This window comes from Impatiens glandulifera, chromosome 5 (genome assembly GCF_907164915.1).
Source record: "Impatiens glandulifera chromosome 5, dImpGla2.1, whole genome shotgun sequence".
Taxonomy (NCBI): domain Eukaryota; kingdom Viridiplantae; phylum Streptophyta; class Magnoliopsida; order Ericales; family Balsaminaceae; genus Impatiens; species Impatiens glandulifera.
Genome location: NC_061866.1, coordinates 11,547,626 through 11,562,176, shown reverse-complemented (window position 1 = coordinate 11,562,176; position 14,551 = coordinate 11,547,626). Strand labels below are relative to the sequence as shown.

At 29.3% G+C, this 14,551-nt stretch overlaps 2 protein-coding genes across 2 annotated transcripts; both read right to left on the bottom strand.

Moving 5' to 3' along the window:
• Positions 1 to 993: 993 nt before the first annotated feature.
• On the bottom strand, positions 994 to 1,998 carry LOC124940117 (ethylene-responsive transcription factor 4-like). The gene has a single exon (XM_047480602.1). It carries the CDS (start codon positions 1,937 to 1,939, stop codon positions 1,277 to 1,279), a length of 663 nt encoding a protein of 220 aa, XP_047336558.1. The 5' UTR covers positions 1,940 to 1,998; the 3' UTR covers positions 994 to 1,276.
• A 3,993-nt stretch (positions 1,999 to 5,991) lies between these two features.
• On the bottom strand, positions 5,992 to 9,891 carry LOC124940342 (7-deoxyloganetin glucosyltransferase-like). The gene is made up of 2 exons (XM_047480855.1): positions 9,330 to 9,891; positions 5,992 to 7,029 (listed from the first exon to the last, which is right to left on the bottom strand). The coding sequence occupies exons 1-2, from the start codon at positions 9,847 to 9,849 to the stop codon at positions 6,107 to 6,109; spliced, it is 1,443 nt and encodes a 480-aa protein (XP_047336811.1). The 5' UTR covers positions 9,850 to 9,891; the 3' UTR covers positions 5,992 to 6,106.
• Positions 9,892 to 14,551: the final 4,660 nt, after the last annotated feature.

Below are 14,551 nucleotides of genomic sequence, written 5' to 3'. Positions count from 1 at the left end.
TACATTTGGCACCCCCATAAAACCGCCTACATTTTATTTTTTATTTTTATAATAAAAGCAGCAGCCTTGGCCGGCAGTCGGTGCCGTCCTCTCTATCTATATATATTTATTTATTATATTTTAAAGACAAAAAGACAACGAAAGTCAGCCGCCTGATCGGTTATTCTACAACAATTGGAAGATCCAGATTTATCCACGTCATCCTCTCCTCAACTTAAGGGCACTTATTATTCACAGCCTCACTTGTCCGTACACATCAACAAGACCTCAGCGGACCCCATTTTATCCCCAAAACTCCCCCCTGACTCATCCAACAATTATTTTATTTTAATCACTTTCTTTTTCAAATAAAATATATAATTCTTTTCAACTTAATTATAATAGTACTAATTAATTTGATTTATATTCTATATTTAAAGAATAATAAAAAATTCCCAACTAAATAAATTTGTTTTACAAGATAGTCTACTACCCAAATAAAATATTTTCACCCAAAACAAAATAAAATTTTGATAACCTAAACAAAACATTTAGAGTGGAAACCAAATCTACATTGTCCCACAAAATCGAAGAAAATGAGTTTGATAAAAAAAATTGTTAGTTCTCAAGCTTTTCGCAGTTAAGAAAAAACTACGTTAGACTCACACATGAAACATGCTCACTAAATACACTAGATTAGTTTAAATACTCAGAAAATCATATTAAAACTATTAAAAAGATAAAAATTAAACATTTAATTTTTCATTTAAGAGTTTTAAGTTAAAATAAGATAATCTAACCTTCAAAGATTGAGCTAGTTGTATCAAAATTAAATTCTATAATTATTATTTTAATTTTTTATCAAATAACTATGTTTGAATGACTGATTTTTATCTTAGAGGATTGATAATGTAAATTTACATATTTACAAATAAATTGAACCTAAAACAAACCACCTCAAATTACTAAATAATTAAATTATTTAACTATCTATTAAAATATCAAATAATTATAAAATTCAAAATATTATATAATCATTATCATCATCTTCTTCCTTGTTCATGTTATTATTGAAGTTCTAATGAACAAAAACAAACAGGATGAAGTAAATCTATCATAATCAAAAATTGAAACCAAAACCAAAGGTCAATTTATACAGATAAGAACACAATACATATTAAAAGCAAATCGCTCTTCATATCATATGATGATCTTCATCTTCATCTAAATCAGATTCATTCCAATCCATTCCATTCTGGATTAACAAAATCAAAACTAATAGAAAACGATATTTAATTTAAATCGCTTCCGATGGTAGCAAGTTTAGATCCAGATCTAGAACTTTCCTGAATGAACTTCGTCCAGAATCATTGTTATCCACCACCGAAGACGAATCAGATTCACTCTGTACCGTATGAAACTCCACCGCCTCCGTCGCAGGACGGTTCAATCTGAACAGATTCTGTCCAGATCTCGTGATTTGATCAAGAAAGAACAACGGACGAGCTGAAGGTATAACACAGGGGAAGTAACCGACGCTGCTAAAATGACCTAGGTTTAGATCTAGACCAGATGAAGAAGAGATCAGCGGTTGCGGTTGCGGATAGCTTGACGATTCAACCGTACTCGTCTGACTAGGGCTACGATCGCTGTTGTTGTTCTTGTTGTTATTGTTCATAATCATAGCGTTTGCGATTAACTCGGATGAAGAAGGAAAGTTAGTTTTGGCCTTAACGCCTCTGAATTCTCTAGCGGCGATATCATAAGCCCTAGCCGCTTCTTCCGCCGTATCAAAAGTACCTAACCAAACTCGACTCTTCTTACTTGGATCTCTGATCTCCGCCGCATATCTACCCCAAGGTCTCTTCCTCACACCTCTGTAACGAATCTCCTTCGCCGCCGTTGTATCGCCGGCAACGGTTACGGCGACGGCGCCGGAAACTTTCTGTTTCGGTGCCATTATAACCGCTTTGTTGTTTCTCTTTTCGATGACAGAAAGAAGAGAGAGAGAGAGAGAGTTTGTTGGTGAAATTGGTTAAGCAAACAAGAGGACTATATAGATGGGAAACATTCTGACCTTAGTCGCGATTAATGGCGCGTGGAATTTAAGCGCATTTTATGGATTGACACGTGGAGGTTTGTTTTTTAAATGGAAGGTTGTAATAAAGTAACAAATTACGCGGTGTTTTAGAGAGGATTAATTGTTTGTTTTAGTAACGCCTATTGAATTTGGTACTTAATAAGTATTAATATGATAGATAAGGAAATTGAGCTATTTTTTCTTATTGTCCTAATTAGATTATGTTTTTTTTAACTAGTAGATTGTGTAATTTCAGACTAGAGTTGGAATGTTTTTTATTTATTTATTTGAAAAATCACTTTAGTTATTTGAACCATTTTAGTGGGATTTTTAAAATTATGTTTCTATTACATCACATATCTTTTTAATCATTTAATTTATTAATAAATATATTAAATATTTTGACTTTATTTTTATTAAAATTTAATTTTCTCAATTAGGTAATAAGTGAACCTATTGGTTTCTTAATAACCAAATACTATTCATTTCGCACTTTAGAACCTTTAAAGTGTATTCAGGAATTCGCCCAAGGATAATGACTAGCAAGTCATGGTAGAGTAATATGTCAAAATAATTTATCAGAGAGTGTTTTGAGTTAAAATAATTTTAATTATTATCTAAAAAAATTTAATTATTTAAAAAAAATAAGATTAAGATTAAATTAATTAATATGTCTAGGGTAGCCAATAGTAGATACTAATATTGAGGATTGGTCTGCCCCCAATTTTATTTTACTTTTAAATTGTTCATAAAATTATTTTTAATGAGATTTAAATCTTTAACTAAATAAAAAATCATATTTTTCATATTAGATACTACTACACAATACACAATTTTATGTTGAAATAATTAATAAATTTAACTAAATAATCTAATATTTTTATTAAATGAGTTATCCTAACAAGTGAGTACTTTGTCAATAATTAGTATTTATTGCACGGTGTGTAATGCTAATTTTCTAAATTAAAAAAATAAATAAATAATTATTTTTTAATAATTTATCTTGAACAAATTTCAAATAATATAACTTTTTTATGGAATAATATTATTTCAGAAAAAGAGTTCTTAAAAATTAAGATCAAACAAGCCCTCTAAGATTTATAAATTAACACATCACGTGTGTATATCTTGCATATTCTTTTACTAAGGACGTGTCCTCGTTTTTCTTCTTATTTTTTTAATTATTAAAATAAAAGCAAAAAATTATTAAAATAAATTTGAAAGTGATTTTATTTATATTTAAATCAGTATATTTGTTTTGTTTTTTATTAGTATATTCAAGTTATGAGAAGTATTGTTTATGCCTCCTTAATAAGGAACTAATACAATAATGCATAAATATTTTTAGGTATAAAATTGTATTTTAACTTATTTAACAAAATTAAAAATTTATTTAAAATAAGTGACTAATTTTAAAATTATAAAATCTAGAGTTTATTTTAACCAATATTAGTTCTATATTATTTTTTTTTCTTTTTATAAATTTACCATTTTAAAAATAAAAATAAAACTATATAATTAAGTATAAAATCAATTAAATAATAATAAATAAATGACACTATACAAAATTATATTTATAAATTAGTTCATTTATTTAAATAAATAATATATTTTTAATTTATAAAATAAATCACTTTTTTTATTGTAAATATAAAAAATGTGTAGAATCAAAATTATTTATAAGTTTCTAAATTGAGGATGTAATTGAAAAATTGAGAGTTCACTTTAAATAATATTAGTGATATATTATTATTGTTTTTTTATAAATTCACTATTTAAAAATATATATAATTATATATAAATTAATTAAATAATAATAATAACAAATGATAATATGAAATGTTATATTTATAAAATTAATTATATTAATTCACTTATTTGGATAAATATTATATATATATATAATTTAATTTATAAATATAAATTTAATTTTTTAGTATAACTTGCAAAATCAAAATAATTTAAATTAGTAAATTTTATTATCATAAATTTAATAATCAAAGAGTTTACCTAAATTAGATTATTTAATCTTCTCTGAAATTATAGAATTGTAAGGTTAAAAGAATTAACTCGAGATTTTAAATTAGATTATTTAATCTTATCTTGAAATTATAAAATTGTAAGGTTAAAAGAATTAACTCGAGATTTTAATAAATTTTATAATATATATATATATATATATATATATATATATATATATATATATATATAAATTTATCTAATTGTATAGGTTAAAAGAGGGAGTATTAAAAAAACATCATCTCCTCTTTGTAGTGTTAATTTCACTTATATTATTAATAAATTTAAACAAGTATTCAATTGTTTATAAAAAAAAAAACTTTAAAAATTTAGAGATTTTAGATCTAGGTTTAGAAATGGAATTAAGAAAATAAAGTTTGCTAAATATGTGAGATCTCCTATTATATTAAATCAAGATATTATAAAAGAGCATTGTGGTCCTTAAAGTAATTAATTTATACAAATAAGTTACCTAAAGTAATTAACAGTAATAAATGATTAAACATAGATAAACTTCTATTTAACTAATTCTTTACAATTATATGATATTTATAATATATATATATATATTTTTAAAATGATTAATTTATATTAAAAATTAAAAAAAAAAAATCAAATTTTATTTTAAATGATGAATGCACTCAACAAACTATTAACTTTAAATTTTCATTAATATTATATATATCTACCAAGTAGTTTAAATGGTGAGTGATTTTTAAGACATTAAAAATTATTCTCAATTTTAAATAAAAAAAGAAAATTATTATTATGTGGATATATATATATATATATATATATATATATATATATATATATATATATATTAAATATTAAATTCTCTAATAATTAAGTGTCAAATTTTCTAAAATTCAAAATAAAAATTATAAATGTATATATGAAAAGTATCACTACATTTACATTTATAGAAGGTCGTAAATAATTTATCCCTTCTTTTAAGAATTCTAAATGGACATATAGTACTATATTATATCTAAATCATAATAGAAAAATTATTGATTTTTATTTTTTACCATATTATAAATAAAATGTAATTATATTATTCATTTGGGATTGTACTCGTCTTAGTAATATTGACTACTAATTGATAGTATAAATGTATTAAATTATAGGTTATATAGTGGAATGTGAAATTGAGACCTAATTAATATCATGAAATATTCAAATATAGACATGTTAGTTTCTTCATCAAATAGCCTATTTCTTTTACACATATATCATCTTAATAACCTTCATAACCATTTGTTGGATCGTTGTGGAAAGATTTATGGAAACGTTGTATTATGTTTTTGGTCAACTATCTTGTTTCCATTATCATAAAATAGAACCTTGGTTCAAGTTGAATACAAACTTTAAAAGGTATTTTATAATATTTAACTAACTAGATTATATTATTTTTTTAATTTAAATAAAAAATATTATATATTTCAAAATAACATAAAAGTTAGATTTTTTTTTTTTTTTCAGACTAGGACCCCAAATTTTGAGGTTGGTTCACCTCCATAACTTCCACTCTGGGCTTGGGCTAGTCCTAGGGTAAACTCATCAAATCTATGGGCCAGGGAAACCAACACTAAGGGCAGCCTATGAATCTACTCATCACTAAAACGTCAACCTAATATGCCTAAAGACAATATTGTTTTCTAATTTTGCTATATATAAAACAAAAATATCTAATAAGTGAAAACGATAATTTTGCTATATATAAAACAAAAATATCTAATAAGTGAAAACGATATTAGGTTATATTAGATAAAAAAAATTAATATAATTAAGGCAACCAGTAAGAATCGTGACTTCGTCCTTTCATCATAAGACGTTTTAAGTTCACAAACTCGTGATTTTGGATGTTTTTAAAAACCACTCCTACCACTTATATTACTTTAGCGAGTTAGATAAGAATAGTGTTATTAAGATAACAATATTTTGACATTTATTTCAACAAACACAACCTTATACAAATGACATGATTCATTCATATAGTCATAAACCAACAAACTATTCATCAACCTAAATAGATTTAATAAGCTTTTGAAAGTTAATATAAGAAGATCCATTTGGCCCTAAAACAGCTTCCTCTGCTTTCTTCTTCCATTCCATAACTTTCATCTTCATCTCCTTCCCCTTCTCCCCTTCCATCATCTCCTTAACCAACATCTCAACTTTCTCCCTCTTCACATCATTATCAATCTCCATTCCAATCCCCCATTCAACACACGAATACCTGCAATTCGTCTGTTGCTCTGCAAAAAATGGCCAAGACAAAATCGGCACCCCACCGCAAATCGCTTCAAGGGTTGAATTCCATCCACTATGTGTCAAAAACCCACCAATTGCCTCATGCTGAAGAACTTGTTCTTGAGGACACCAACTCGATAACTTCCCTCTTTCCTTAGTCGCCGATGCAAATTCCGGTGGCAACATAGCCGACTCTCCGATAACCAGGTCCGGTCGGATTACCCACAAGAAGGGTATTTCACTGTTGGCCAAACCCCATGCGAATTCCTTCATTTGATCGGATGACATGACTGTTATGCTACCGAAGTTTACTAAAACTACTGATCTGGGTTTTTTGGAATTGAGCCAATCAATGCAATCTGTTTCTTCTTTCCATAGATTTGAACCGATGGATTTTAGGATTTCGTCGGTGGTGGGTTTAATGGATATGAGGTTGAGTGGACCGATGGAGTAAATTGGGGGGAGGAAGGAGGAAAGTGAGTTGAGAACTTGAGATTCTAATTCATGGAAGGTGTTTATGATAATGGCGGAAGCCATTGAAGCTCTGGATGTTTCTCGTTTGATGAAGTTAAGCATCAAGTCATTGGGATCGGTGGTTCTGAGGAAGGAAGGGAGATCCCTTAGCTTGATGTCGTTCATTCCGGATATGAACTCCAATATTGTGTCTAGATATCCATTTGTTAAATAGCTTTCATCTTCATAAGAAAATCAAATTAACTAATATATTAACATACAATTCATTTAAATACACATAAAATTTAAACATATTAGAACAATACAAATTATCGGGTACTCGCATCACAAACAACGACTCGTTAAGTTGATTTGTGGGTTGATACGTTCTAAAAAAATGTAACGGCGGGGTTAGGGTTATTTCAGAGGTCTAACGAATGGATACACATAAGAAACAATGAATAAGAAATTTATTTTTGTGTTCTATAGATAAATAAAGCACTTTAATCCTTTTTATTAGTTTGAGAAACATTTTAATTGACAATTATCCCATCTTCTCTATGTATACATAATTTGAATTTAAGTTTTGTTTGAACTTAAGTCAACCAAATCTATATTATTCACATATTAAGTGTTACAAGAGAAATGTGTATTTAATATATATTTTTTTCATTTATTTTCTTTTAGAATATTTTTAATCATAAATTAAATTATTTTCTTATCCTCATACTTTTGACTTGCACATTCATATGCATTATCATTGATTTTAATGAGAAACTTATGATCTTTGTTTTCTTTTACACAAAATTTTTTAAAAAATAAATAAAGTATATAGAAAGCTTTTGAGAGATTGATCTATTAAGAAGCTATAGAAGAGATATAGATAGTTGGTGAATGATTTGTCGAAATTAAGTTGTCAATCCATAAAGAATCAACTATTTCTAGTAGAGATGGCAATTAGGGTTTAGGGTTTCCAATTTTCCTTAAAATTAGAAATCCTTCTCCTTAGGCATTAGTTTCTTTCCAATTTTCTTTTCTTTTATATATATATATATATATATATATATATATATTCTACAATATTTCTAATAATAATTTCCTTCTTAATTTCATGTATAAGTCATTTAAAATAGTTTTTAAGAATGTCTTAAATTTTATTTTACTAATTCATATTTTCGTAATTTTTTATTATCTAATTATTTTCATTTAAGTTTTGATATTTATTTTTCTAATTTCTAAAAGTGGTAGAATCTTATCTTCATTTTTTCTTCCCTAAATTCTATCTCTTAAATGATATATTTGTTAACTTAATTATCTATATAATATTTATCACTGATTTTATTATGTTTGATTGAATATTATAACCTTAAAAATTTATCATGTTAGACCCACTTATTTTTTTATTATATTTTTTTATAATTGAACTCTAATTGTTTGATAAAATGTTTACTTAGTTTTAACATTATATTTTTACCGTTACTACGGAACAACCATTTTCAGCAATGAAAGAGGTGAAAACAAAACTTTGTATTAAAATTGAAGGAGATTTTTTTTGTTGATTGTTTAACACTTTATATTGAATTAGATTTAGCTAATAATATAAATATAGATTTTATTATAAATAAATTTTATGCTTTTAAAATCGAATATAACTCAATTTATTTAAATATTATAATATAAGGTACATTTTTTACTAAACTTAAGTCCACCACAATTAACATTGTGGTCCTCTCTGTGAGGCAGAGAATAGGTTTACTAACTTCGTCCATTTATTTATTTTATTTCTTAATACCATCTCTATCCCAACTAGAATCACCGTGGTACCGTTATACTTTATTATATAAAACATTAATTTTTTATTTGATAAAATTATATAAACAAATTTTTAATTTTAATATTATATATATCGTAATATATTGAAATTTTTTTATTTTAAAGAAATAAATTTATTTTTTTTATAAAATTTGAATAAAATATACTCTTTATTAGTATTCCCACATAATTGAGTGTGATCGGGCAAAACCAAAAAAACATGCCTCTAACTAAACAAATCAAAAACTTCGAGACTGATTATCACCCTAATTTAGGGCATAATCTCATTGCATGACTTTAAGTCAACACAACCACACTTAAAATCTTCTATAAAATATTTTCATGATTGATGAGTTAATAAAGTTGGTATTATTTGAGATATTATAGGGACCCTGACATTTACCGGTTTAGGAGACGGTTTAAGGACGGCAAGAAAAACAAGGACCCAATTTTATTTTATTTTAATTATTCATTGTTTCATAAATAAATAATCATCCATGTTATAAGTTAATCTTAAAAATTAAAATAAAACAATAGTTTCAATTTTAATTATAATATTTTTTTAATGGTATTGTGAATACAAGTAAACCCCAACATTTGTTTTTTCAAATAAGTTGAGCAGTTTCTAACCAAGTTTCAATGTTATTTCTGTTGAATTTTGAAGGTAGTTAATATTATTTGTTATACCAATTAACTAGCATGGATGAAATCAATAGAATTGAACACTTACCTTTAGGTGGAATTATGCCTCTTTTCATCAGATTATCGAACTGAGTATAACCAAGAAATCCGCAAGCACTAGTGGTCCAAAAGAGCACCTCGGGTATCCCAAACCTCTCGGCTGCATCGAGCGTAAAGCTCATGGCACCATCTGAAATGATGCAACTAATCGGCGGAGATTCATCTGAGGCCATGATCTTCGCTAACAATTCCGAGAAAGGTTCCAAACAGTTCTTGGAAGTGGAATTGCATAGAGAAGGGATATCTTGAGTAGCGTCAATATTGGGCGAAGGCGGAAGGCCATCGGGGATGGTACAAAATCGGAAACCTGGCAGGCCATCAAGGGCTGAAGGGCCTCGGGAATTGAGGAGGCGAGCGTGATTGTATTCGGTGTTGACAAACGTGACGTGGAAACCGGTTGAGTAGAGGAGTTTTGCGAGTTTTAGCATTGGGCTAACATGGCCTTGAGCTGGGTATGGGATTAGTACTACATGATGAGACTTGTGCTCAAATTTGCCTATGGTTTCCATTTTTTTTTGTAGAAGTGGTTTTATTTGTTTGTGTTATGAGTTGATTAATTATGTGTGTTTTATATATAGGGGAGATTATATGATGTGCCTAAAAATATCATCTTTTGTTGTTATTTTAAGGTTTGAAATTGACATTTGATGGTAATTTTTTTGTGGTTATGTCTATGCACACGTCATTATAGGGACTGGCCGGTTAAAAAATGTAAACCGGACTGGGTCCAAGATATAGCTGTAAGTTTTGTCTATTTCATAAAGTTTGTTTTTTTGAAAGCAATAAGATCTAGTAGTCTCATCAATCTTAAGTTGAAATAAATAGCCCTAAGCTTTCAAAACTTATCATAATCTAAATGTTTTCTTTTTCTAGCCCAATCATTTTTGTTTCTTTTTGTATATTTCGGTTTGGTTGTGTTCTTGTTATGTTTCATGCATGTTTATTTTATTCTTATTATTTTAATACAGGTCATCACGGATCATACTTGACGAGTCATGGGCTAGCTCGTGGGTTCCATGATGGCAAGCGATTTGGCCGGGTCTTATGCTTTAGGCATTGGTTTGATCTCTAGTTTTTTGGAATTTTGTATGAGCTTTTCAATTTTCATTGATAAAATTAAAAATTGTTTTAAAAGTATAACACTATCTTTTTGTTATGTGATTTTATCAATGAGATATGAGATTTGGTAAAAATTTCTCCTAGCCTAACTCACTCAAATATTTATAGATTCGATGAAGGGTACTTAGACATCATTAAAGTTAATCCTCTGACTCTATAACGAATTTGTGTATGTATGTAATCTAGTTAGCAAATATGTGTTGGTTTTGAAAAGAAAAATGAATTTGTGTTTAGAATTTTTTTTTTGAATCTTTTCATTTTACAAACTCGCGATGTCGTTCTATTAATACTTGCGGATTTCAATTGTATAAATGACTTACAAAGATGATCGAGGGAAAGAAAATGAAAAAAAATCATTAATATAAACGATCAAGATTAACTTTGACGCAAACTTTAATAAATGATTTGGACAAACAAAAATAGTCGTCATTTGATCATTTAAAACAACAAGGAGACCCTCTTGGCTGCACAAGTAGCAAATGCAGTAAGTCGTGCTATATTCTCTATGTATGCTTCCAACACTGATATCTTTTTGATTCTCGAAGACATTCTTTAGTGTCCGAATTTAAGGTCCAATTTAGTCATCGTGAAACTAATTGTCCGGTTGAGTGAATCGCAAACCTCTATCTTTTTTTTAAATTATTTTTGTTGACAGTTTGAATTTGTCGAACTCTAATTTTTTTTACTCAAATCCAATTATTTTGACAGTTTGTAGATCTCAACAATATTTTATTTAATAAAATACGTCCAAAACGTATATAAATATCATTTCATTTACAAACACGAAAAATTAGTTAGAAAAAATTAATACGTCAAAATAATAAGACAAAAATTAAAAACTAAAATTATAATAGTTCGAAGCACATATAACACAATTAAGTCTGAATCTAATTTAGTAAACACAATCGAATTTCGAACTAGGAAAAAATAATTGTGTTAAACTACACAAATAATTCATAGCAAAAAAATTAATAAAAATAACACATTGTACATTAAAAGATAAGAGTTTGAAAACAATCCGAAGAACAAAAAAGGTTTGATGTGGCTAGAAGATGCGAAGATATATATGTAAGTAAATACAGCCACATAAAGAAAAATCAATCAAACATGACATAATAACACAATTTTATCCTCAAGAAGGGACATTGTTTGCTTCCTTTTAAAGCAAGCAATACAAATTCAACTTCTAGAAAAAAGAAGGTTGATTTATTAGGGAAACTCACAAAAGGTAGTAAAACATACACATATAATTTAAACCAGACAATAATTTAAACCACCAACACATTCGGTTACATTTTGACCTGTCATCTCGAGATGAACTCCTCCTGGGTAACTTCCTTCTTCATCGTGCTCGTTAGTTGTTAGAGTCTTTAGAACTAGTTGGAATAAACTCTTATCTTGTAGGATTGTTAGTCTACTTTGATTAAGTTTTATTCGGTTTGTAATCATGGTCATTATTCCGCCTTAGTTTCCTTTTGTCGTGAGTCTGATCTAACTAACTAGTGTTATATATAGCCTAGTTCTTATTGAATAGCATGAACATATTTTTTCTATTCTTTACATTTTGTATCAGAGTCAAGTTATGAGAGTGAGAGTTTTTGAGAGGTAGCAACATGAGATCTCAAACACAGTAAAATGAGTGAAGATAAAAGACTTACCAAAATTCCACATTTTGAAGGTCACTATGATCATTGGAACGAACTCATGGAAAACCTGTTGCGGGCAAAGGGCCTTTGGAGTATAGTGGAATGCGGTTTTGAAAAATCAATGGAAAGAACCCTGCTCACAGATGCACAACAGGACAATTGGACAATGCCAGAACCAAAGATCACCATGTAAAACATTATCTCTATCAAGCAATAAATACTATTTTCGAGCAAATTCTAGATTGTCGCACGTCCAAGGTGATGTGGGACTCATTGAAGAATAAATTTGGAGGAAATAAATAAGTGAAGAAATCATTGAGAAATTCTCTAAGAAGAGATTTTGAAATTCTAGAGATGAAGAAAGGAGAACGAATCACTGCTTACTTTGCAAGAGTAATGGTAATTGCAAACAAGTTGCGCATCAACTGGGAGGACATGCTGGATTCTAAGATCATGGAGAAGATCTTGCGCACCTTGACTGTGTTGGGGAAAAACCCTGACAGAACCACAAAAGAAGAAAAAACCAAACGAAAAAACACTAACAGAATTTGATAACAGAGTTCGGCCAAAATATTGCCTACGTCTCCGAGCACTAAGACTATCAATTAATAAGGAAGAAGAGATACAAATTTGGGTGCAATAAACCAAAGAGGGGAGAGTTTCTTTTATACACTAAGAAACTTCCCCAACTCCCATCATCTTCCGATGTGGGATTTATGCTAATTGTGAATATAGTTTCTTTTATATACTAAGAAACTTCTTTCACTCCCATTATCTTCCGATGTGGGATTCTAATTGTGCCAAAAACAACAAATTTCCACCTTGGCACAATATCTAAATACTAATCTTCAATATTAAAAATAAACCTTCAGTGCTTCCAATTGGCGCTCTTCAGCGCCGACTCAAACGCGGAATGTGTTTACCAAATCTAAACAATTAGATTTGGTTTTCCTCATGTCTTTCATCTCGAACTCTCTACCCAATTGAGCTTTCAATTTATCAACTTCATATTGGCTCTTTGATGCTATCAATATATCATCAACGTATAAGAGTAGATAGATGTAAGACTCATCTTGCAATTTGCGCAAATACACACATGAACTGAATCTGCTTCTTGTGTACTTGTGCTCCATCATAAACTTGTCAAGTCGCTTGTACCATTGTCTCGACGATTGCTTCAACTTGTACAATGATCTGTTCAACTTCCAAACCCAATTTTCTTTATCAGCAACTTTGAATCCATCTGGTTGATAAATGTAGATTTCCTCATTCAAATGACCGTGTATGTCTGCGGTTTTCACCTCTGGTTGAGCTAGCTCCAAATTCATCTGCGCTACCAAGGCCAACAAAATTCTAATGGAAGAGTGTTTAACAACAGGAGAAAGTACCTCATTATAATCACCTCCTTCCTTCTGAGCGTAGTCTTTAACTACCAATTTTTCCTTGTAGCGAACATCAAAATTTTCAGGAAATCCTTCTTTCTTAGCAAAGATCCATTTACAACCAATAACCTTCTTCTCTTTTCGTAGATGACTCAACTTGCATGTCTCATTCTTCTGAATAGATTGCATCTCATCTTCCATAACACCTCTCATTTTTCTATTTTCAGTATTTCGACTGACATCTGAAAAAGTGGATGGAACATCATCTACAACTAGAAGTGCATAGGCCGCCATGTCAACAAACCGACCTGGTTTTTGAATAACTCGTCTTGGCCTATTCACAACAATTGATTCACTTTGTTCTGAAGGTTCTTGGGTCAGAACCTCTTCCTCATTTAACTCTTCGTCTATCGTCGGAGAGTCACTTCTAGTTGGGCTTATCTTTATCTGCTCAAACTCCACCTGTTGCGGAGTACAATCAATCTTGTCTGGTGTTACCTTATTCAACATTGAATAATCATCAAAAGTAACATCTCTTCTGATAATGGTTTTCTTTGCATCCAAACACCAGAGGCGATACTCTTTAACTCCTGTAGTAAATCCCATAAAAAGGGCCTTCTTTCCTCGTGGATCCAAATTTGATTCAACTCCATGATAATATGCAGTAGAACCAAAAATATGCAAAGAATCATAATCAGTTGCAGGTTTTCCAGACCATACCTCTAATGGAGTCTTGCCACCAAGTGCAGATGATGGTAGGCGATTTACCAAATGTTGAGCGTATGACACAGCTTCTGCCCAAAATTTCCTGTCTAACCCAGCATTAGACAACATACATCGAACTTTCTCCACCAATGTCCTGTTCATACGTTCCGATACTCCATTCTGCTGTGGTGTTTTTCTAACTGTGAAGTGTCGAACTATGCCACACTCTTGGCATAACTTCTGGAATGGATCATTCTTGTATTCTCCACCTTTATCAGTCCGAAGAACTTTGATCTTTCTTCCTGTCTCGTCTTCAACTTGAGTTTTCCATTTAAGAAAAATCTCAAACACTTCACCTT

What these genes read in the sequence shown, in the direction of transcription:
- LOC124940342 (XM_047480855.1), bottom strand. Translation starts at nt 9,849, where the DNA reads ATGGAAACCATAGGCAAATTTGAGCACAAGTCTCATCATGTAGTACTA. An exon ending in AGGCATAATTCCACCTAAAG is followed by an intron (nt 7,030 to 9,329) that starts GTAAGTGTTCAA and finishes TTTCTTATGAAG; the next exon opens with ATGAAAGCTATTTAACAAAT.
- LOC124940117 (XM_047480602.1), bottom strand. Translation starts at nt 1,939, where the DNA reads ATGGCACCGAAACAGAAAGTTTCCGGCGCCGTCGCCGTAACCGTTGCC.